Here is a 23,318-nt window from a genome sequence, read left to right as displayed (position 1 = left end):
TTAGCTTTTTATACCCTTTCTAAGACATATATTAGATTATTAGGTTCTATACTTAGTCTGTTGTTAAGATATCAAATTTCCAGGCCAAATTTAGGGTAAAATTAGGTCAAAATCAGGTGTCTTAGGGATTGAAGTATATATTTCTCTCTCTCTATATATATATATCTACAGCATACTCTAGAGAGGCAACAAAAACTACAATGAAAATCTTAGACTATTCTTTCAAGCTCTTGTTGAGACCTTGAGATGCGGTTTCGTCATTTTCAGTGGGTTTTGGGGCGCGCAGTTTACTGATATGCGCAGCTTACTGATACAATACGTTACGGACTACCAGATGATAGCTGACGCTGACGTGTCAGTCAAGTATGTATACCCTCTTTGCACCTCTGGGGGATCAGCTGGTGACCTTTCGCCTCCAGGCTAGCGTTGAACGCGGACGAATCAACTGGGCGGATTGCATTGATATGTACAAATACTCGGTCAAAAAACTCCCGGACGGCTGGAGTTCCAAAAAGAGTGAAGCGATTAGTTTGAAATTCCCTACATGTTTGAAGAAAGGCGGGTTTGTCCATTCGATTCAAGTCGTGAATCCTATTTGCTTGTGGTGCAATGGTGCAGATGTTAGAAGGGAAATCCTCCTCTTTCTCTATTCTTTATCCTAATCTGCCAAAACCGCCATTTCCAAATTGCTGATGCCGGGCACCAAGCGACGTGGCGTTCTTGGAATTCATCCTCATTCGCTCGACTACATGCACGACGATGCACAGGTGCGGATTTTGGCCCCGGCTTAAATCCTTGGCACCTGAACCTTCAGCCCTTGCGTGCTTTTCAGCTTGCACCTGCCTCTGGCCCTCCCTCTCTGGAATTTTTCCCTGCAATTAATTGTATATTCCCCAGGCATCATAGCCGTCGCATTCTCATGTGAAAGGTTCACAATTATGTCTCACAGCGCCGTCTGATTTCGAGTTGAGTTTTCTGGACGAATTATGGAGTCTTTAGCCTCGCCGGCCTCGCCTCCAGTCTCATCGCCCGAGATCCGGGTCTCCAGCCCTGAGTTCTTCACCACCCGTTCCCCTGGGACTGAAAAAGATGCACGTAGCCGAAGTCAAAGGAAGCCCACGAAGACAGTGGGTTCCGCAAAGTCCGGGTTGGGTATTGAAATGAGTCCAATGTCTTCGCCAATGTCTCCAGACAACGTCCGCCATCTTAGCCAGTTGGCCACTTCTCCTAGCATCTATTCACCCCTCTCATCGTCAAGCCCGAGGCCGAAGTACTTGCAAACTCCAGATTCTGTAACTTCTTTCGGGTCGGGTTTGTCGCGTGCGAGGACGGATCTTATGACCCAGAGCCTTATCCAACATCGGTCCACCCAATCAGCACAATGGAAAGTTCATTGGAGAACGCCAACGCTCATGGTTGTATCGTTTTTTCTTGGCCTACTCGGTGCTCTCAGCCAACACATCCTATACAAAAGATTACATCATACGGCGCCAGAGGATCCTGAGAAGAGGATTCGCCTGGTTCTTTACGGACGAGCTCTCGCATATTTCTCGAAGATTACCTTTGGTGGCTGTGTTATTCTCTGCTACCGTCAACGGATCTGGAGGACCTTCCGAGAGAACGTATTGTCAGTCTGGGCTATTGATCGGCTGTTTTTGGCTACTGAAGATCTCTCCTTGTTTCTGCATTGGGAAACCTGGGGCAAGGCAACTCTTCCTACTTTAATGGCGTTGGTAATTTGGTTGATCCCTATCGCCACCATCATCATGTCCCCAGGTGCCTTGACATTTGGAGTCTTCATCCAGCGCGACACCTCGAGCTTGTCTGTTCCAACATTGAATTTCACTGCTGAATCTTACAAGGACTACCGTGTTCCGGTGTTCGCCAAGGATGGGACTACGAAGAAAAAATCTCTCATATTTGTCAATACTACGGATCCTTCGGCGACGGCCCCTGGTTGGTTTGACTACTATGACAAGCCGGCCTCGGATATCGAGCGTGTATCTCTGATGTCTGCTTATAGCTTAAAGAACCAGTCATTAAATCGAGAAGACGCTAGGTACCGGTCATGTGGCGGCGATTTTAATTGCACATACACAATTTCATTCGTCGGCCCAGGGTATAAGTGCGAGGAGCTAGCCCATGGAGCAGATGACGATAAGAAGCTGGCTGAACTTGGTGCACCTTTCAACACGAGCTATTTAGCACCTGTCGGACGGTTAGCATATTTCGCCCAGGTTGACATCGGGGAATACTTGCGTCCTCAGACAGAATTGGGTCGTCAAGGTGTTCCTCTCAACATTACCAACGATGTAGGCGTCTTCAAGACTGAACCAATCCTCTGGATTGGGTACTCCGTGAATACAACAGATCCCCCTGACCCACGTTTTAAAGACACCTGGACATCCAAATACGACCCCTATGTTTTCCAATGCATCCATCACGAGACGAATTATACTGTTCAGTACAACTACACAGGCCCCTTCTTCAATACGTCCATCTCTCACAACTTCCTTGCCCCGATCATCAACACAACATATGCCCGCTACGACAATGGCATCCCAAACTACCAAGACTTCGTACCCGCTTCTGGTTTTGTAAGCCCTCGTACCGACGTCCCCTTATATAAGAAGACGGCCGTATACCATGCAGTGGGTCAATCTCTGCGGAAGTTTCTCGAAGGGAAGATTGAAGTAGAGCCACCCATCCCTGGTCCTGCCACCTACGCTCGACCCTATTCCGATATCACCAAAACCCGTCTTGTGAAATCCAACAGTTTTCCGGTTCATAACCTTCACATCGAGCTCCAAGACTTTTATGCGGATATGATTCTTTCCCTTTTTTCAGCGCCGAATTTACTCGTGATTGCTGAAGATCGGGTCGAGGTGAATACCACGCGGTATAAAGCAGCTTTCATTTATGACGCTGGCAAGCTTTGGGGATGCTATGCACCAGTCATATTTTTCACCCTAATATTCCTCATCATTGGAGCTTGGACTGTCTGGGAAGATGGAACCACTTTTTCGGTTGGTTTCTCGCGGATAATGGTTACTACGAGGAATTCGACGCTAGACGAGATTAGTCGAGGAGCATGTTTAGGCAATGATCCTTTTCCAATGGAGCTGATGAATACGCGCCTAAGATTTGGGGTCTTAACAGAAGGAGGGGAAGAGATGGAATATATTGGATCAGGAGATGGATTGCAAGGTCTAAGTCATTGCACGTTTGGGGTTGCTTCGGAATTGACGGCGATTAAGAGAGGAGTGCCATATGCTGGGTTGAAGTATACTGGACCGAAGTATGCAAACAACGGATTGGGGTCAAAGAAAGAAAAGATGGAGTAGCATAGCTTCAGGAATTTCGAACCGAAAACGAACAACCTAAGTTCTGACAGGCGAAGAGTTGGACGGCTCCCATCAAACGCTGTCATCCAATCCACAAGACCTTCACAAGAGACCTTACAGCCCAACATACTCACAATTATCCGGCCGTATGTCATCTCTAACAAATACCGATGACCCCATTTATTGGTATATCAATACCCATTGTATAGCTAGCCGCGTCACTCAAAAGATATACATATGCTCCTCCCAACTCCTCGACTTCTGCGAACCTGGGAATCCCGCCATAGTACTTCAACTGCTACTCCCAATCAGATTGCTGCGGCACCCAATATGTCATAGCGGTTTTGACAATGCTTGGAGACACATAGTTTACGCGGATATTGTATTATGCCAACTCCATGGCGAGGGTGTGTACCATGTTCCGGGCACCGGCTTTAGAGGCACCGTATGGTGCTGACGGAACTTGCTGTTAAGGATCTTGGCGTGAAGGAACGGGTGAGAGGGGAAATGCGGAAGAAATCCTCACTTTATTTGGTCGATAAGACGCCATTGACGCCGAGTTTAATGAACGCCCTCGCTGCCACTCTCGCAGAGCAAAACGATTCGTATAACTGCCTGTCTTCAGCCCCCATACTGCAGACACCCACGGTGCCTTCCAAACTTACATTGACACCCCAAAGCTGCTCAACCTCCTCGGTCGTAAATTCCAGTGCCAGCATATGTTTTGTACGCCCGGCATTACACACCATACCATGAATTGCTCCTGTTTCAGACAATATATGATCCACGGAAATTGATTCTTCTTTTGTGACATTGGCCTGGAAAGAGAAGAACTGGTCTGGATACTTTAATTGTAGGTTGGAAAATTCATTACCAGGGGAGCCGATGTCGACAGAGTAGACTTTTGATGCGCCATTGGAGAGACAGCAGTCTGCTATCCCGAGGCCGATTTCTAGGATCGTAAAGTGAGTGCTCGAGGCAATAATGATTACATGAGTCAAAAATGGGACAATAGAGGTGACAGTTAGACGTACCTTGATTTGCGCCAGTGATGGCGATGACTTTACCTTCTAATTGTATGTTCTTCTTGTCGGGTTCAGATGTGGACGCCATTTTACAATTGATGTAGGATATGTCTGAAAGAGAAGAGGGTAATTTTTTAATGTTTAACATAAGATTCACACTTTCATATGGACTCTTTCTGTACACAGTGGGTTGCCTACATTCACAGTGGCGGCTTGAAATGCACTTGAGTAGTTCGAGACGGGGACTAGTGCGGGCTAACTAAAGGAGCCGACGTCGGTCTGCACAGCGGAATGCGAGGATCAGCACTTGAAGGCCTTCGACCTTTTGATTCCCTAATATGTACAAGAAACCCCAGGGCAATTCCCTCAGTTGAACACAACAGTTTTGCTCCCATTCAAAAACACCCTTTTCTCACTCCACCACTTCACCGCCGCTGCCAAGACTTGGCTCTCGACATTACTTCCCTCCTCTACCAACTCCTTTGGTGTCATCCCATGATCAACTCTTGTAACCCTCTGTTCAATAATCGGACCCTCGTCCAGATCTGCCGTCACAAAATGCGCCGTCGCACCGATAATCTTTACGCCCCGTTCATACGCCTGATGATAGGGTTTCGCCCCCTTAAAAGATGGTAGGAAGGAATGGTGAATGTTGATTATTTTTCCAGACATGGCTTCGCAAAGACGCGGGGAGAGAACCTGCATATAACGCGCTAAAACAATTAAATCAATCTCATTTTCCTTAATTAAAGAAAGGATTTGCGATTCTTGAACTTCTTTGGTGTCCTTTGTGACGGGCAGGTGGTGGAATGCAATGTCGTAGGATGCAGCCAATTCCTTGAACTCGGGATGGTTTGACACGATGAGTGGTATCTCAATCTTTAACTGTCCACTCTTTTGCCGGAAGAGGAGGTCATTAAGACAGTGGCCAATTTTAGATACCATGATTAGGACCCGTGGCTTCTTTTGTAAGGGTTGGATTTCATAGTCCATTTTCATCTCTGCGGCGAGGGTAGCCATGGAAGGGAGGAGGGGAGAGAGATCTGAAGCGGGACCAAAGTGCACGCGCATGAAGAAGGTCTCAGATGCTGGGTCGGAAAATTGCTGAAGATCGAGGATGTTGAAGCTATTGGCTGCGAGCAACCCTGTGACGGCATGCACGATCCCGGGCTTGTCCGGACATGAGAGGGTGAGGTAGTGGTCGTCGCCATTTCTAGAGGCCATTTTTACAACGGGATAAGATGTTTGGGAGACAGACAAGGCTGTTGGTGAGGTTTACTTTTTCTCGAGGCTCGCGTGGTGGGGTGTCATATATCCGGTTGGGGAAAAGTCTTTCACGGAGTGATCGGGCCGTGTCCAGACTGCACCTTCCCCGCAACGCGAACGTGTCACTTCAACCACCTCTCAGCTTTGTGATGCGACTGTATTATCAAGTCTGCAATGCCATTAATGCCCGGACTCGATACGATACAGGATGCAACGCAGACTATGATGATGTCCCCTAAATGCCGATATTAGAGATCGGCACCTGCCATTGTTCTTCAGTCAAACCACTCCGAAGAGCAAAGACAACAAAATGATGAGGAGACGTTCAATCGAGCAACCATTCACTCCCACGGCTCGATGCTCTCTCTCGGGGTTTCGTCTTTGAATGCCGGATCCTCGACGCTACAATGCGGGCTACGCTTCGCCCAGTCATCTTTCTCTACAGTATCATGAAACTTGAGCAGCACAACATCGTCAGGCTCCATGCCCCCATCGGAAGAAAAATTTGTGGTAAGGCTTGTAATTGACGCTGTGGCTTCCGTCGAAACGTTTATATGAGAGATCAACCTGTCAAACTCCGCAAGATCTTCACTACAAATTATCAATCCATCGGCTGCGCAGATGGGATCCCTTCGAATAGTCTTCAGTGGGCGCCAATATGAGAAATAAGACCATCTCCTCAACTTTTTGGCCTCTTCATCAGAGATCTGTCGTTTCAAAGCCTTCTCGGCAGCCCTCGCGTCGCGTCGACGTGGATGTCGCGGGCCGCACCGAGACGGTTGAAGTTAGTCGTGATGTCGTTTTCGTCGAACGCGGCTAATTCTTCGTCTGTGGGTCAAGGGTGTCGACGGATGTTAGAATTCTGGACAATTATATGGGTCGCTCCAAGTCTATTGGCAATCATGTCATCCAGCCGAGAACCGTGATTGGCTAATAATTACGTCTCCTTGAGAATCTAGATGGCCTCTGGCAGGTATATCACCTTCACCTTCTCCGGGTCGTTATAGTCCCCGTAAGACATGGCCGTCGGAGCTGTGAACCATTGCGCAGCGTTTCGGTCAAAGGTAAACTCGTCTTCTCGACCGCGAATATTCTCCACAACCATGCACCGTGAGTCAAGCTTCCGTTTAAAGAATGAAGGAGTCGTTGTATGAACTAACTCTCCATCAGGTCGCTTTGGATAGAAATTGAGGATTGTTCTGACTCCTGAAGGACCGTTACGCGAGTTTATTAATCATGGTATTAATCCCAGCTTGTGGTGGTCTTTCTTTCTAACATGGCGAAGGGAAACTGGGGGTAAATACGTAAATTTATAGGTAGTTGCATTAATTCAATAGCATCCAAAAGATGCATCGATATCGCTCATGCTGATAATCACCAGCGGGGTCTGTATTGGTTCCGAAGCGTTGGTTCCTCAACTGTAAAACGATTGGTAGAGGACATCAGGTATACAACCTTGTGCTCAGGGTTCCCAACCGTACGTACTACGAGTCGTAGTATACGACCCGTAACAGTCACGTGAGCCGTTGAAACGTAGGAGAGATATGAGTTGTAACGTATGACTAGAGGAGCGCCCATTACAGACTATAGTACGTCTTAAAAAGGCAACTTTTCCTACTAAAATAGGACCTAATTAGACACATATAGGATTACATTAAAAGCATGTTTAAAGTTATGTTTTTAGAGTAATAATTAAGTAAAAACTCTAAAGTTTATAAGACATTAGCACTTATAGTAAAGGCTAGAAGTAAAGTGTGCTATTTTATATAAATAGTTAGCTTTTTAGCCTATAAATTATTATTAATTTATCTACATCTATTATCTTACCTACTATAAGCTAAATGTCCTAATTCCTTTAGCGCAGTAGGTGTACTACTTTATTTTAAGGATTCTTTAAAGCTAGCTTTTTCTAGTAAACTAATGTATTTTATTATGCTAGTTTTTATTACTTTACTAAGTTAAAGGCCTTATTATCTTTCTCTTTAGTTTTATTCTAAGGCAGTACACTATTTAATGCCTATTTAAAAAAGTACCTAGCTAACACTAGTTTTAATAACAAAGTAGCTTTTACTATAAAGTAAAATAACCTCTAGCTAGCAAATAGAAAGCTAAGGCCTAAAAAAGTTAGGTATTACATAAAGCACAAAAGCTAGCTCTATAGAAACTAGCAGCTTTTCTAGATTTAGCAGCATAAAGCAGATTTAGTGTATAATAATAAAAAGAACAGCTCTAAAGTAAAGCTATAGCTCTATAAAAGGTGCCACACTAAGGGTATTTATAAAAAAGTAAAGAAAGTTAATAGTTACACTTATATTATAAGCTACCTTAGAAAAAAACATAAAATTAATATCTTTAAAAAAGGTCTTTTACTTAATATGCTAAGAATTTTAGTAAGTCTATTTAAAGCTACTTATAAGGTTACTAGCTTATTATATATTATCTCTTATAACATGTAGTAAGAAAAAGTGTTATAGGTAGCAGTTATTAATTAAGTTATTCTTTATAATATTTTTTTTAATATAGTATTATTAGTAAAACTTTAAAGCATTTTTACTTAAAACTAAGCTAATCTTCTTATAGCTTTTTTAGTCTTAGATACTATATTTTCTTTTTATGTAAATAAAGCCTGCCTATGCTAGAGAGTAGAGATTTAAATAATACTAAAAATAGCTTAAAGTAAAATTATGTTAAGTATTAATATATAAACTTCTCTAAACTACCTCTTCTTTCTAAGTGTAGTATTACACTTTATTAGTATATGTACCTTAGCTTATTATTTTAGCGCTTTAGCACTATAAAAATTAATAATAACATGCTTACTTATACTAATATAGATGTTAACTACTAGCACTATAATGTACTTATTAGCTTTTATAACTTATATAGTAACTATATAAGAGTAAACTAAGCTAAGAAGATTATTAAAGTTATTAATAACTTTAAAATTATGTTAAAATTTTATTATTTAGTAGCTAATAATATGTTAAATAATAATAATAAAACTATCTCTGCCTTTATATAACATCTTAAAAGGCCCCTTACCTCTAAGCACTGTATACGCTGCGCTAGTTATACAATCTAGCTAGTAGTTAAGGCAGTTATATATAGAAAAGAGATAAACGCTTTTAAAGCAGCGCTAGCCTAAGCTGCTTCTTAAGATTAATTTAAACTATACTATTAGCATAAAGTTATAAGCAAGCTTTATAACTTTATAAACATAGTATTAGTGTTATATAAACACTAAAAGGCTTTTATAACTTTTTAAGCTACTTTTAATAATAAGAACCTTTTCTAGAGCTTTAGAACCCTTAATCTTATATAAGATAGTAGTGTACACTAGCACAGCGTTTATTTTATACTTCTCTACTGTTATAAGCTTAAAGACACTATTACTAAGTTTATTTATAAGTAAAGAGGCACTAAGAATAATAGCACTAACTCTACTATTCTTAGTAATGCTACTCTTACTAAGATTATTACTAAAAATAAATAAAAAAAAGTTAATTACTTTTATAAGTTTTTTAAAGTCTTTTACTTTATAATAAAATACTTTAAAGGTAAGGGCTTATATAGATCTCTATAAATAACTATTGTTAACTTACAACACCTATATACTAAGCTTCTCTAAATAAAGGATAAACTTAAGAGTAAAAGTAATAATTACTACTTTAAATCTAGCATAGCATTTAGCATAGAGAAGTTGCTTATATACTAGAAAAAGTTTATTATAAAGCTGCTTATATTTTATTATTATGTTATAACTATTCTTAACTTTTAGCTTTATCTTCTTTAGTTTAAAAACTACTAGCGTAAGCACTTTTTATAGCATAAAAAAGCTAAGGCTTTAATAAAAGCTATTTTTTAAAAGTATGTTAATACTAAAGTAGAGGTAGAGGTAGAGAATAACAAGCAACTACTATCTACACAACATAAGTTACTAGGTAGCAAGTATTATAATAAAAGCTTTAAGTAAACTTTTTTTATAAATATAAGCTTTTTTACTAGTAATTATTTATATAAAAAGCAGCAAAAAATAATAGAATTATAGTAATACTATAATAGTTACTATAAAGATGTTACTATAGCTAAGAATAATAGCCCTTTATTTACTAATCTTTTTACATAGTAAGAATAAGTTAGACAGCTTACCTATTCTACACTATATAAAATTACTCTTAACTTTTTATCTATTCTATCTACAAGCTGCAACTGTAAGAGGAGCTTTAGTAGTAGTAAAAGAACTATTACTTATAACAAAAATAAGCTTTTTAGCCTAATAATTAAAGCTTTTTAACTGTAGAAAAACTAGCTATATTAGTGCTATATTTATAGTAAATTATTATCTTTAGTAGACTATATATAAGCTGTTATAACATAACTTTTTATAAAATATTAAAACATAGAAAAAATGTAAATTATAATAGTTACGCTCTGTAAGTAGACTTAAATGTTATGCTTATGTTAAAACATACTTACAATCTAAGAAGTTACAACTATTAATTTAGCAAGTTGTAACGTATTACGTACGGTTAGGAACGCTGCTTGTGCTCTCGGCACTTAAAATTATAAGATCTCGGCCAGTCTCGTACAAGGAGAGGAGACTCTCCAACAACTAACTCCTCGACCCATGTTTGAAAAGAATGAATATTGGGAGCTATCAAAAAGGGAGTCCTGATCCTTTTATGACTGTTGCTCACATATGTAGCTCACTGTGATTGCAACTATCTATCCTATTCCAGACTTGGCCCTGTTGTGCAATCTTAGAGTATGTATCAATATACGTCCCGTTGTCACGTCAATTCAGGTTCTAGATTCCCCAAAAATGAGCGAGTGTTCTATAAGTTCCTCTCACGGCGCTTATCTCAGACACTATTCTCCACCAACCTACATCACAGTCATGGGGGACGAAAAAAAGTCACGTGTCGGATCCACCGAGTCAACTGCTCCCATTTACATCTCTTGGACCCAGGGGCAAGCTCGAGTATTACTCATACCTCAACCTGGTGATGATTCTCGAGATCCACTCGTCAGTTCCCCCGATCAACCCTCTTTGCCTTCACATAACGACTGATCTAACCAAAGAACTGGCCATTTGCTAAGAAGGGTCGCATTCTCGCGGTCGGTTGTATCGCATCCTTCTCCGCACTTGCAGCACCTCTTGCCGACCAAATCAACCTTGTTCAACAGTCCAAGATCTATCACAAAAAGCCAAGCGAAGTAGCCTATCGTAGTTCTCCCGCCTCTGCCAGACTTGCGGCTGGTGGACTCGTAATGACCCCACTGGCTTGGAGGTTTGGCAGTCTTTCTATTATCTTCTGGGCCCTTCTCGGGACCCTATCAGCACAGACCTAGGCGACTAAGATGACTAAGTTGACCGACTACAGAGGCTACCTTGCTTCGCGATTTGTAGCAGGCTTTTTCGGTACTGTGACTATCCAAGTAGGAGCGCGTACTATCCTATATATCTTCTTCCTCCACCAGCGGGGCCAGGCTTTCACAGCTTTTTACATTGCCCTTGACTTTGGATTTATACTCAGTCCTACATTTGCAGGATTCGTTGCAGCAAATGCTGACTGGCCCGTTGAATATTGGTGGAGTATTGCCATGGTCGCCTTTTCTGCTCTTTTGGTGCTGCTTATTCTGGAAGAGACGAAGTTCAATCGCGCAAGTCCAGATCCTGTATCCTATGCAACATGTTATCATACAACGTAAAATATGATCAGGGTAGGGTCCATCTATTAAACCTTTTGCTAGAAGTAAAGAGGCCATTCCCAGGATCTCGATTTCTGTCCTAAATTACCTCTCTACCATGTCCTACACTAGATGGCAAGTAGGACTAATACATGTGCAAGTTCTCTTTTCGTACTAGATCGTATTCCACTATGGGTAGCAAATTACCGGGGCGGGACTTGGATTCCCGAGTACCGCCTCCACACACTCTGGTTCCCCTCATTCATAATAGCACCTGTCGGCGTAGTCATCTTCGGTGTCGGACTAAAACAGCATCTGCACTGGGGTGTCCTCGCCTTCGCCACAATGATCAATGCATTCGGTAATCTATCCATGATCGGTATTGGCGCAAACTATATGTTCGAATACTTTAAAATTACCCGGCGGAGGCCTCATTAGCGATTAACTTATCGATGTTTGGGTCTTGCACGAGATTGGTACGTGAGCCATACGCTTTCGTGGTAGAGAGAAGGTTGTATATGCTAATTGCAGATTGAGCGGCTTCAATACTGCTGTTGAGTAGAGCGGTGATCATGAGCTTGAGCGGCCAGTTGGGGCCCAGAGAGAAGGGAGATAGGCGGACAATGCCTATAATGTAGTTGCCGATAAAGAAAGGCTGATTAGGGCTGTACTAACAGGTGGGACCTTTAGTGGCACTTTAAGTTAAAGATATGGGTGTGTGAGACTTTGGAAGAGGGTTGAGATGCGGCTGAGCCGGAAGCCAAGGAATCTTGGACCCGATGTTTATTTAACTAGTGGAGAAGGTATTTGTAATCCACTTGCTCGTTACTGATGGAATATTCGGAGCCTATTTGCCATCATATAATCATATCGAGGTCATTCATATTACCTGAATATCATGCGGCTACGTCAACATTATGCGTAGATCTGCCTAACACAGGAGTCATCATCATGTGATTCGGCAAGATGTAGTACTCAGCATGATCGAGGAATAATGAGGCATGCTTAATGTTCCTCTTCCGGTTTTGTTTCGTATCCATACAATTTCTACTTCCATTTACGAGAAAAATTTTTGTCCATCCCCTTGTGTCCTCTTTGTTAGCTGAAACTACTAACCAAACGCATCATGCCGACGCCTAGCGACTCGATTGATGCAGTCCCTCATCGAATGTACTTATCAAGCACGCACAAAGAACTTAGGGAGGAAAGAAATGGTACTAATTAATCAAGGCCATCCCATTTTTGTTCCATTATGTGCGCTAAGATATAGCGTTGGGAAGTGCGTGATCTTCATAATTACACTTATCTAAATCGAATCTAGTTCACGTTGTGGCAAACATCCGCCCTCCCGGACCGCTTTATTACTTTACTAGCCAATACAGTCTTCATCACCATTTCCTTTTATGACAGCCAGCAGTGCACTGTACAACACAGCGCAACATTTTTTTTGATTACAAACGAAGAGTGAACCTGCCCCCACACCGAAAATTTTGAACACGCGTACTGCCACTCCCTTGTTCTGGAGTGGTTCATACGTCTACGGGGTTTCCAAGCCTTGAAGCCTGTTGGATTAAAGCATGGAAACCGTCAATACGCTTAGGCTTTGGAGGATTAGTAGGGAGTAAGCCACTCTTATCGAAAAGCTTTGGTTCAGGAAGTGGGGCACTCAGGGTGGAAGCTCTTTATAAATGCGCTTTATGCCTTCGATTTATTCAGATAGCGAAGCAAGCAAAGAGGATATAGGGCCGAGTCCCACGTGCAAGGCCTGTTGCAGTAATGGCACGTCTATCTTTTGAAATATTGCAGGGAATGGGAGATGACATGGCGAGATCATTTGGGAATATATATAATATTACTCTTCCATTAAATTTTCCACTGTGTTCTAATAGTAATTTTCAATAGTTACTAGCATCTCTCTCACGTTAAGTAGTACTCCATCGATACACAACAGGCTCTGACTGACCGCGTTCTCCTCTCTTACTTGTATCGATAATTCCCTACTTGTCTTCCCAATCAAGAAATGTTTTATTTGGACTGATTCCCATTCCTATCTTGTCAACTATTATCTACAACCTCCGCGGAAATTCCTGATCTTGAAAAGGATGAAATGTATGGGGCTTTCAATCTAGATGGTGGACGAAGCGGTAGAGTCTCTGATCAAGGAGCGCCCCAAGGATTTACCTAGTCGCGAACTACGAGACGAAGCCAGAGAATACTCATCCAACTCAGAGCAGGTACTGAAATGTGAAAATAGAGGGAAGAATATATAGTTCTCGATATCATCAACTAAAATTGTTGAACTGCGTTATTATTGAAGGTCCCAAGGGGTTTCAGAATTTGTTCACAAATTTGCTACCAGACCTCCTGCTCCCTTCGATTGTTTGCCACCTACGTTAGTTCTTAGGTTAAGTGAGGTGAAAGCAAGAATCACTTGGCGCCAAGAAAATCTGGCCGTTCTTAGTTGCCTAGCCAGATTCCCTCCACCCTGAATCTCTAATTTCTCCACCCGATATATTTCTATCTTACGCCCCGACAGTTCCTCCATCACTTTCCAATCTTCCTGCGTTATGAGCATGCTGAGGCGCAATTTGACTCGCCTTCGACGTTCTCTCCGAATTCAGCAAGGCTGCGGACCGTACCATGGAACTCCACTTTCCATGCTTTCCATCGATATCATGCACCTTATCCTGGAAATACTTTCGGAAGGAGACTCTCGAACCGATCTTTTGAATCTCGCCTTAACTTGCCGTGCTCTTTGGATATTTACGCGGCAGTACATTCCCAAAGACGTCACGTTATACGCTCATTCTAACGATCAGACGTTCGTTCTCTTCCAGAAGTCAGTGAATAAAGACCATAGCTACGGTCGAAATGTCCGGCATTTGACCTTTACGACTGGCGAAAAGAGTTGTAATATATCCGCCAGGAAGATTCGAAAGCTGCTCCAATCTCTTCCAGCATTGCATTCACTTGACTTGGGCGGCCTACCGTATGACCATATAGTTCCAACATTGTTCGCTAAGCCACTTCAAATGAAATACACGCTCAAGAAGTTAGATATACCCGGTGGTCTAGATGTAAAAGATGTGGCTGAATTGATCTCATTCCCAGTCATTCGGAAATGGCGATTCTGGCTTCTCGACGACTTCGAATTCTACTCGAAGTTCCCCAAAGCAGCGACGGATATCTGGTTGAAGGAGCTCAGTTTTGAAGATTCACAAATTGCCTTCCCTCTTTTCGCGAACGTCCTTCGCCGATGTCGGAATCTTCAGCTCCTAGAGTGCAACCTACCCCTTCAGCGACCTTTGAAGGAGGCCGCAACATCTCGAGAAAGAGAGATGGAGACATTCTCAGCAATCAATCTCGCCCCTTCGCTGATGCATGTCGCTAAAACTCTAACAAAACTACAACTCTATGATGACAAACAAATTTGGAGGAAATACGATGGTTCACGCCTCGACCTTAGCAGCTTCTCAAAGCTAAAGAATATCGATGTCCCAGCCATGCTCTTCCTTGCGCCTATTTCTCAAAATATACGCCGCGGTGGTGTCTACAAGCTCTTCCCACTGACTGCAGAAACCATCAAGGTACGCCCTTTAGTGACTGAGACGTAGCGGAGAGGTCTCAGCTAACAGTTTTCTTCAATTCAGCTCAAATTCCCCGCAAATATCGGCATCTTCTATTCCACATCTAATGGGAAACTCGATGCTGAAGAATACTCCCAATTTCTCTCAACTGGGGTTGATGCGACGCAGTCCGATTGGATCCAAGAATTCGCGATCAATAAGTCCTTCAAGTTCCCAGGCCTACAAGAACTGAGTCTTCTCGAGAATACCTCTTCCTCGGGGAATCAAGCTTTCAATAGTCAGAACTGGCTTCAACCTTACTGGATAAGGGTATCGTTTGACGAAGCGCAAATACAGCTTAAAGTGTCTTTGAGGAAGAATCTCAACATATGAGAGATGAACGAAGGCTCTTGCCTTTTGTTAGAATATCCTTTAACGCCTTTCTTTACTCAGCAACTTACCGAGTTACACTCCACTGCATTCGCACTAGGTACCGATTGATTTCTCTAGCAATACGGTCATCGATTCTAATGTCCCGTCTAATCGAGGGAGCGCACAAGTTCCGTGATTATCCCCGACAGGAGACGAAAGGGATATCTAGGGCAGAATCAGCATCATGTTAGCAGCCTCTCTGTTATATTCCCTTATGCCAGGTTCCTCTGTCCATGATTAGAGAGAGCACAGTATTGATACGATCATTGCGAGGAATCAATGTGATGGATGGATATATCTGAAAATATTAGAATGACTTCCAATTAGGAAAGCTGGCTCTTAAAATCATATTAACAACCGCATTGACTAAGTATCTAGGTTCGCAAAGAAACAATACGGTCGAAAGTCGAGAGCTTCTACAGCGCATTTTGCCGAAAGTAGAAATGAAGTCTCCCACTCTTCCCTCTCCTAGGAATTTTGTTCTTGTGCCAGATGTGTTTGATCATACTCATTTACTGACATTCAACTCTGCTGGCCAGGGTACGGGCGGTCATATCTGTGATAAACTACCCCAACATTCAAGGGGTTACCCAAATGCGCTGCGCTAATAGTGTCATCTTCCAAAACCCCTGACCAGTGTTTAATGCAATGGCCAAGGAGTGGTAGTTGTGGAGGCACTAGCCGCTCATCTTCAGGGAAATTAGGTCTTTGTGCATTCTCTCTTTTGTATTCAAGTTGGTCGCGCACATTGCGGCGATCTTCAGGGGTCCTAAGCGCATAAGTTCCAATGAGATGGTTGACTACAGGATCTAGAATCGGCAAGCCTTGTGAGTAAAGCCGACAGATCGTAGCTTCCAAAACATCGAGGTGGCAGTTAACCAAATCGGTCTGAAACATCTGCTCACAGAGGGCTTGAGTTAGGGGTCGTATAAGCCACTGATCCATTCCGAGTTGGAGCATGGCGTTATAAAGGTGGATTTTATCCATTAGATTGTCGGGAATATCGAAGTGCTTAGGTTTTTTGGGAGGTTTAACCTTTGCCGCTTCTAGAAACCAAGGAATAATTCTTTCTGCGACCGTTTTTCGGTGAATGTAGGCCATGTGGGGGTTAGAGTAGTGTTTTTCATCTCGATAACCTGGCAGCACCTCCCCCATTATATGCTGTCGAGGATATCTTACCGGTAAAGGCAGTACTCCTTCCTTAGGATTGAAGGTGAAGTATTCATTGGCAAGGCCCGAAAATCTCATCAGTGTCATTTTATGCATTCGATCCGGAAATTCCATTCTTGGTTCCTCGTTTGTGATATAAGATCTTGCACTGTCTTCGCCATCTTTTCTCCAAGTAGGTAGAAGCCCTGAGTTATCCAGCTCCTTGTCGTAATTCCATTTTTGGTCGTCCCTACCAGAATACGGTTTCCTCAGAATCTGCGCACTAATAGTGATGTAGACTTGATAGGGAGGCCATTCCGTTTCGGGGTCAGGCTGCATGCGGGCCGCAATCATAGCTTGGTCGTCGTAGTTCTTGTCACTGGCAGCCTTGTGGGCCTTGCCGTCGAGATAGTTGTCGTGGTCCTCATTTCGAACTAAAACGTCATTTAGGAAATGAACGCCTGACATGGCTGGAAAGCGTTGATGCGATAACTTTTGTGCTCAGCAGAAGAAAAAGGCAAGTGTTTGAGATGTTTGAGAGTGGCCCTCCCTCTGTTCAGTTTATTATACCACGTTTAAATCCATTGTCCTATATCACCCTTCTTTTAGCGCTGAAGTCAAAGAACAAAAACAACAACAATTCAAGTGAGATTTCCTTTGTTCTACTGACTGGTGAAAGCTCGGGTCATTGCCCGGCATTCCGCCACGTCCCGAACAGAGGAAGTGGCTGCGGAGGGGAAAAAGGGTAGCGCCGAACAACAGTGAAGAGCCAGTCTGAGAACTCTATCTTTGCTTAAGGGTAATCCCTCGCGTTTATTTGTACGTCGCAGTGATATGTAAGGTCATCCGTCTTCACCAAATCCAAGCCGAAAGCATCGTTTATTGTTGCAAGAGTAATGGGGAGATACAATGTTTGCGCTATACCTATTCGGAGAAGAGGCCGCCGAAGTCCCGTATGATTCGCATTAATGCCCGCTTTCGTCGACGCACGGCTCGAATGTTTTCTTTAGTGGAAAGCGCTTTTGACTTGCGTGAGCGAGCGACAGGCTTTGAGCAGGCTGATTCCCTGAAAGTCTTTTCTCAAGGTGCAAGAATGGCGAAGAGAGGGCCATGTGAAAGTCTTTTGGTCGGGGGTCCGCCCATCCCCCTACCCAGCTGGACCTTCCTCTCCTTCCATTGCGATTTCCTTGTATAACATCAGCGACTTAGAAAGATGCTATTCTTAATCGACCAATTCTTCTCAATGAAACCCTTCTTCCTTCTCCCTTGTCGATTGGGATTTTAACGCGCTACTCTATGAATTATGTCCTATTGCTTCCTTTCAAATGTGTCAGGGATCAAATGAGAGTAAGTGTGAAGGAACCAAGGCGTAAATTTAGGAATGGAAGGCAGATAACATCCTTTCGTAGTAATCACCCTGTTATATGCCGTACAATCACACGCAGTGTACACAACAGCAATATGTTGCCATTCTGTCATTACAATAAAACTACGCCATTATAGACGTTCTATATTGCGCCGTTTCTGCACAATGCAAAGCAATGGGGAGTGTAAAGGGGCTAACGTTAGATATCCTCTTAATGGGTGCATGATCCAACGACGGAGATGAAAACACCCTGTATAATTAATAACTCTTCAAATGTCAATTCATGGTTTGAGATTGTGTTTCACAGGATGGATGTTACAGGCGCAATTTTTTTCATGTCTATGATCAGATGTGCATCGTCATATTCAACTAAATATTCGCAATACATGAATCGTTCCCTAGAAATGAAATTGAACGCTGGCTATTTGTCACAGTGGCTTGTTCGATCTATTGAGCTACTGATTCTGCAGCTCACTGTGCACGATCGTGAGAGTTGCGCGGCGGAGGAATTTCCGGTTTGTCCGATGCGCCTCTTCAGAGTAGTCCAAGAGACGTTGTAAATGTACACCATCAGTAAATTAGGCCGAGCCATCAACAACAGTGGAGACAAGGCCTTTCTTCAGATTGCGGGGCCGTCGGAATGGTAACGTTGCTCAATAAGGTCAGCCTTACCGCTTCAAACAACCCAGTCAATTCTCTTTGTATTCCCTGCAGATGAGAGTCAAATTCCAGGAAGTGACAAGATCTCTACTTTATTCGCCTGCGTTATATATCCTAAATTATTCCACATTGTAATTAGAGCCCACATTCGGCGATTTACATCTACATAGTGCCAACACGCCACCATTGGTAAAGAAAAGTTCTAACTAAACTGTAGCTACATACCTCCGACCAGACTAAGACAAGAAATCGAAGTTCTTGCGCAGCCAAAACATGGCAAGGACCTTAATTACTCCAGCAAATGTGTACAAGGGAAAAGGTTCCTCAAGACCTTCTCGTAATATGAATCGAAATAGAGGTTACATAATTTGAGAAGAATTTGGTCAAGTCTTCGTTTCCTAAAAAGTGCTGGACATTCCGGAACTCTACATCGAAGGTAGTGTCAAGGGCTCTAGAGATTACTTTTCATATAGAGGAATTGTTTAGTATCATAGAAGTGTACTCACAAATGGTTGTAAAATGCGTATGTCCTCTATCTCTTTTAGCGATCATTAATCAAACAGTTGCAACGGAACAAATGCAACAATCCCACGTATTATAGAAACAGTATGCCAAACAGACCCTCCACCTATGTACGTTTCGATAGATGAAGTCGCATTTTTGTATTATAGACCGAAGGTGTCCTCTTATTGGGTCACAGATCCGGGGTAATCACGGTTGTGGGTGGTGATGTGGTCACTATAGTGGGGATATTTGAGGCCCCTCTGCTTGAGGTCGAAGTTGGCGTTATCAATGGTGTCGTACCCAGTATGGTATCCGAGGAAAGGGGAATGTGGCAAACTCAAATACCCTCGTCACCGCTCTAAATGCTACCACACATTCGTTAGGTTCATTCCCTAGTTAGAACGGTTGAAATTTGTAGACTTAGAGCAGAGAGAAGCACTACCTGTGGATGACGCCGTGGCTTAGATTACGAGTCTTGTGCAAAGTAAAGCCAAGATCACAAGATACTAGAGCCGTTTTAATTTCAGCTTAGAGTAAACGATAACAATTTTCTGAAGGACTTACTCCCAGTGTCGCCACTACAGCAAGTTTCCCCTGCACAAGGGCCGTAGCAGTGAGGAATGTAGCTCCAGAGCTACATCACTTGAAGTTATTCCCATATGCTTCCTTGAAGATATAATCGGTCCCATAAATGGCAATTTCAGGATAATAACCATCACTCCGTCTCCCCAAACTCGAATGATTGTTAACGAACCTTACCCATTGTAGGTTTCCGGTAACGACACCTCCTAAGACGAAACAGAGCAGCAGAGGCACCTGCATTGAGATTTTTGAGCGGAGAAACACGAGGAGGATAGTTGGCAGGTGCGGGTGATAAGCTGAAATCTCTGATCGAGGACTCCATCTTTGGGTTTAGTGTAATCCCTCGCTTATCTATATTAGGTATCGCTCCCCGCCCGATCAAGCCGCGCGCTTTTTACGTCTATAAAATGCTCGCCCTTCCTTTACACGTCCGCGAAGTCGCTCCCATTAACGTATACAGCCTCTCTCCATTCCAAACTCGGTGTTGCTATCACTCCCTTGTCTCCCCCCTCTACCCACCTGAAGAAATCGCCAACATACTTCCGAGCAATCCGCGTCGTCCGGACTCCGCCAACCGGGCCAAACTGTTCCTGAACGAAAGGGCCGAAGCCCAGGGCGTCTTTCCACATTGCGATATCGCAGTAGTCCAGGTGCCCGGAGCCATAGATGCTGATGTACTCCCACCAGCCGGTCTGATGTTCCTGGAACTCACCCCATGATGGATCGTACTGTATCGTGTGATTGATGCTACTCATCAGGAAGACCGGTCGGCCGACGTCAGTCACAACCGTCTCGTGCTGGGAGAAGCCCCCATCGATGTTGACCGCGGCCCTCACCTTCGGATGGCCGGGGGCAAACGTGACCGAGGCCGAGCCGCCGATGCTATGACCCAGCACAAGGAATTGCGACGTGTTGAACGGGGCGTCCGTCCTGCGCACGAACGCGGAGAACCAGGATAGCGCTGCCGCCAGATCAGCGACCCGGTACGTGTGGACCTCGCGAGTTAGGCTTGCGGTGAAGTTGACGTCGACACTCAAGCCGATGGTCTCTGTCCCGTTGGGCCAGCGCAACGCCGGCGGCTCACCCGGGTGGTCGATGGCGAGGATGGTGTAGCCGTTGGATGCTAGGTTCGCCAGCAGCCCGTAGTACATCCAGGCGTTGAAGCCTGCGGCAGGGGAAAACAGAATGGTCGGATGCCCGGTCGGAGCGTCCAGGAAGCTCGCGTTGCCAAGCAGGCCGGTCGTCAGCTTATTCAGCGAGCCCTCAGGGAGCTCCAGCAGAGGGTTCCAGATCGCCGCGCTGCGCGGGTCGAAGTATGGCACGGGTGATAGACTGGAGGTGTTACGTGTAGGGTAGTAGAGGTGGGCGAGTAGCTCGTTGCCCGGTCCTGGAGTAGGATCGTCAGGAGTAATGTGCGGGATGATAAATTGGGTGAAGCCAACGCGGTAAGGACCGTCAGGCTCGAGTAGAGATGCAGCGCCAGCGGTCGAGACGAGTAACAATTGAACGAGGAAATGCATGATGAAATGTCGATTGGAGTAAGAGAGCTATCACCTTCAATTGAAACATAGAGCTCGCCTTGTTCATATATTGCTGCGGAAAGTCCGGCTGCTAAACGAGATAAACTCAGATCTCAGCATCACAGCATCACAGCATCGCCAGGAGCCTATACCTAGGTAATAGACTACGCAAGCTCATCTCCAGTCAATCCATTAGTTCCTCAATTTTACTTCCACTGCTAGCCGCGAGGTGTACTGTTGTTTGAGCTGCCACTACATAGAACTCGCAAGATTGAACTGGAAACGTATTGACTAACAAAGCCTGGAAATTTTGAACCACGACCGCCCGAGCCTTGACGGAGAACACCGTGTAGGTACCTAAGTACTGATAGCGCCTCTTTTGGGAGCTGTAACGCTTGGGCCGACGTGGGCATTGACGGAGTAGTGGCATCCCTCGAACCGCGCGGAGGACTTTCTAGTGCTCATGGCCGCGTCATCCCCACTTCGACTACCAGAACATCGTCATCGATAGGTGTATACTATGATACAGTGCGAGTAAAGACAGTGGGTCGAAACGCGACGTCAGGCTTGTCTATGTGTAGAAAGAGGTGGGTATGGCGGAGGAAGCGTCGATAATATATCAACAAGACAGATGTGGGTGCGTTTTTAGGCTCTTTCAGTCTTCGTGAATTTAGGAAGCATAAAACGAAATAGGATGGGGCGGTGCGGAAATTACGTAAGAAAAGCTGACGTCGTTGCAAGGGCTGGACTTGGCACTTTGGGTGCAAGTGACTCCAAAAGCAGCGACAGAAAGCCTCTAAAAAAGGAGCCAAAAGTCTCCAGACATAGATATACTGTCGTAAACAGGCCCACTGTTCCCATTATTATATCGGCGTATCGATTCTGTCACACACTACTAGGGACTTTCTACATAAGATAATCGTGAAATCATCATTTGACCTCGTAGGGATCTATTCAGCTCCTCTTCGTGTCTCAGTATCTCGCCAACCTTGGGTCAGAAAATGGCGTGTTCAGCCTCGTGATAAGTTTGAAGCTAGTCGTAGGTAAGAGCAAGATGAAGGAGTTCCAGACATAGGGAATGCAGGACTGTTTGAAACAGGGAGGGTCTTGGAACCTATTAGGCAGTATAGAAGCTCTGCTGTGAATTAGGGACAAGCACCTCAGTAACAACCCCCTCCACGCGTGCACGCTTTTGAGATCAATTAAACGCTACCTCCTCCTCCCCTCTAAGAAGCTCTACATTGATAAATTTAGCTAGGATAATTAACAGCAGCAATAGGGTTGTTAGCTTAGGTTTCAACCACCCACCACAGCAGCAGTGAGGTGGCTGTTGCGCTTGTATAAATATTTAGCTAATGCAATAACAGGATAGGCACTGTGTTAATAGCGAGCGTTTAAAGCAGGTGCAACAGAGCCTGTTGAACTTTTTTTTTAACGTTATGTGGCATATAAAAGGAATGGGCGGGTAATTAGGCTTAGGTGAGAGGTATCGAGCAGGAAGCACGAGGCATAGAGAGGGAATGCAGGATAGGGAGTGTAACGAGAGTAAACCTTAGGGTCAGAGGCAGAGGTACAGAGGCCGAGGAGCCTATATACCCGGTGCCAATCTCAGGGTACTCAGGGGTTGGATAGCTGTAACATAGCCGTGACAGCTTAGTACGTTAATTCACTCTCTTAGCGCCCAAAAATACACCCTTAGGCCTAACCTCTACCTAATTATACTAGTGTTGAAGCCTCAGGTGGAGCACCTGCAGGTGCTCCACCTATCCATTCCGAACACTGCTCATGGAGGTCGTCAGGGTGTGCAAACGCTTCTCAGCACAGTTCTTTCGTGCTTAGTTTTCTTAATTCCGACTGTGGCAGAATTCTCGGCCTTCTTGATGCCGTGTCGGGAGCGCTCCTTGGCCTTCGTGATTGTATGATTTCAAGCATCCATGGCCTTGTCATAAGTGCCATCCCTATTCTATTTGACCTTGGTATGGGCAGCTTCAGTAGCTTTGTGGAGTGCGCCTTAAACTTCTTCGCTTTACGTTGCTGGCTCGACTTTGAGCTTCCCAAGTCACTCCACAGCCAGGTAGTTAGCAAAACGCAGGAATCGGTATCGATTCAGAAGAAGACCATATCCCGGCAAGGTGCTAGGATTTTATGTCCTATTCTAAGGTCTCTCACGCAAAGGCCTCCCAGAGATTGCAGGTAGAGACTCTCGAGACTTG

The 23,318-nt window shown here is 44.1% G+C and overlaps 10 protein-coding genes across 10 annotated transcripts; 4 read left to right on the top strand and 6 right to left on the bottom strand.

Annotated features, from left to right (window-relative positions):
* Window positions 1-1,412: 1,412 nt before the first annotated feature.
* Window positions 1,413-3,344, top strand: BDR25DRAFT_208566 (uncharacterized protein; the record flags this gene model as incomplete). The annotated part of the gene is made up of 1 exon (XM_033684570.1): window positions 1,413-3,344. One exon carries the CDS (start codon window positions 1,413-1,415, stop codon window positions 3,342-3,344), a length of 1,932 nt encoding a protein of 643 aa, XP_033553925.1.
* A 157-nt stretch (window positions 3,345-3,501) lies between these two features.
* BDR25DRAFT_330982 (NAD(P)-binding protein) lies at window positions 3,502-4,497 on the bottom strand (the record flags this gene model as incomplete). The annotated part of the gene is made up of 5 exons (XM_033692582.1): window positions 4,379-4,497; window positions 4,010-4,296; window positions 3,871-3,921; window positions 3,760-3,810; window positions 3,502-3,642 (listed from the first exon to the last, which is right to left on the bottom strand). The coding sequence occupies exons 1-5, from the start codon at window positions 4,455-4,457 to the stop codon at window positions 3,502-3,504; spliced, it is 609 nt and encodes a 202-aa protein (XP_033553924.1). The 5' UTR covers window positions 4,458-4,497.
* A 223-nt stretch (window positions 4,498-4,720) lies between these two features.
* BDR25DRAFT_300158 (formyltetrahydrofolate deformylase hydrolase) lies at window positions 4,721-5,654 on the bottom strand. Its single transcript, XM_033689310.1, has one exon. The coding sequence runs from the start codon at window positions 5,591-5,593 to the stop codon at window positions 4,736-4,738; it is 858 nt and encodes a 285-aa protein (XP_033553923.1). The 5' UTR covers window positions 5,594-5,654; the 3' UTR covers window positions 4,721-4,735.
* A 4,608-nt stretch (window positions 5,655-10,262) lies between these two features.
* BDR25DRAFT_348974 (uncharacterized protein) lies at window positions 10,263-11,347 on the top strand (the record flags this gene model as incomplete). Its single annotated transcript, XM_033694492.1, has 8 exons — window positions 10,263-10,303; window positions 10,341-10,346; window positions 10,400-10,465; window positions 10,502-10,661; window positions 10,718-10,852; window positions 10,885-10,926; window positions 10,988-11,074; window positions 11,126-11,347. The coding sequence occupies 8 exons, from the start codon at window positions 10,263-10,265 to the stop codon at window positions 11,345-11,347; spliced, it is 759 nt and encodes a 252-aa protein (XP_033553922.1).
* Window positions 11,229-12,068, top strand: BDR25DRAFT_300157 (uncharacterized protein). Its single transcript, XM_033689309.1, has one exon. It carries the CDS (start codon window positions 11,459-11,461, stop codon window positions 11,762-11,764), a length of 306 nt encoding a protein of 101 aa, XP_033553921.1. The 5' UTR covers window positions 11,229-11,458; the 3' UTR covers window positions 11,765-12,068.
* Window positions 12,069-13,248: 1,180 nt separating this feature from the next.
* BDR25DRAFT_348972 (uncharacterized protein) lies at window positions 13,249-13,871 on the bottom strand (the record flags this gene model as incomplete). The annotated part of the gene is made up of 4 exons (XM_033694491.1): window positions 13,249-13,323; window positions 13,397-13,479; window positions 13,520-13,626; window positions 13,672-13,871. The coding sequence occupies 4 exons, from the start codon at window positions 13,869-13,871 to the stop codon at window positions 13,249-13,251; spliced, it is 465 nt and encodes a 154-aa protein (XP_033553920.1).
* Window positions 13,841-15,458, top strand: BDR25DRAFT_43587 (uncharacterized protein). The gene is made up of 2 exons (XM_033698574.1): window positions 13,841-14,913; window positions 14,977-15,458. Exons 1-2 carry the CDS (start codon window positions 13,894-13,896, stop codon window positions 15,283-15,285), a joined length of 1,329 nt encoding a protein of 442 aa, XP_033553919.1. The 5' UTR covers window positions 13,841-13,893; the 3' UTR covers window positions 15,286-15,458.
* Window positions 15,459-15,846: 388 nt separating this feature from the next.
* On the bottom strand, window positions 15,847-16,941 carry BDR25DRAFT_309384 (uncharacterized protein; the record flags this gene model as incomplete). The annotated part of the gene is made up of 1 exon (XM_033691077.1): window positions 15,847-16,941. The coding sequence occupies one exon, from the start codon at window positions 16,939-16,941 to the stop codon at window positions 15,847-15,849; it is 1,095 nt and encodes a 364-aa protein (XP_033553918.1).
* Window positions 16,942-18,735: 1,794 nt separating this feature from the next.
* On the bottom strand, window positions 18,736-19,907 carry BDR25DRAFT_390716 (uncharacterized protein; the record flags this gene model as incomplete). Its single annotated transcript, XM_033698111.1, has 9 exons — window positions 18,736-18,783; window positions 18,831-18,924; window positions 19,006-19,031; window positions 19,061-19,182; window positions 19,215-19,339; window positions 19,446-19,509; window positions 19,568-19,581; window positions 19,647-19,791; window positions 19,820-19,907. 9 exons carry the CDS (start codon window positions 19,905-19,907, stop codon window positions 18,736-18,738), a joined length of 726 nt encoding a protein of 241 aa, XP_033553917.1.
* On the bottom strand, window positions 19,568-21,140 carry BDR25DRAFT_300155 (alpha/beta-hydrolase). Its single transcript, XM_033689308.1, has one exon. The coding sequence runs from the start codon at window positions 21,103-21,105 to the stop codon at window positions 20,008-20,010; it is 1,098 nt and encodes a 365-aa protein (XP_033553916.1). The 5' UTR covers window positions 21,106-21,140; the 3' UTR covers window positions 19,568-20,007.
* Between the last annotated feature and the right edge of the window lie 2,178 nt (window positions 21,141-23,318).

The sequence above is a fragment of the Lindgomyces ingoldianus genome, assembly GCF_010093535.1.
Source record: "Lindgomyces ingoldianus strain ATCC 200398 unplaced genomic scaffold BDR25scaffold_2, whole genome shotgun sequence".
In the NCBI taxonomy this organism is placed as follows: Eukaryota; Fungi; Ascomycota; class Dothideomycetes; order Pleosporales; family Lindgomycetaceae; genus Lindgomyces; species Lindgomyces ingoldianus.
Note: the sequence above shows the minus strand (reverse complement) of the source record. Positions and strands in the feature narration are given on the sequence as shown.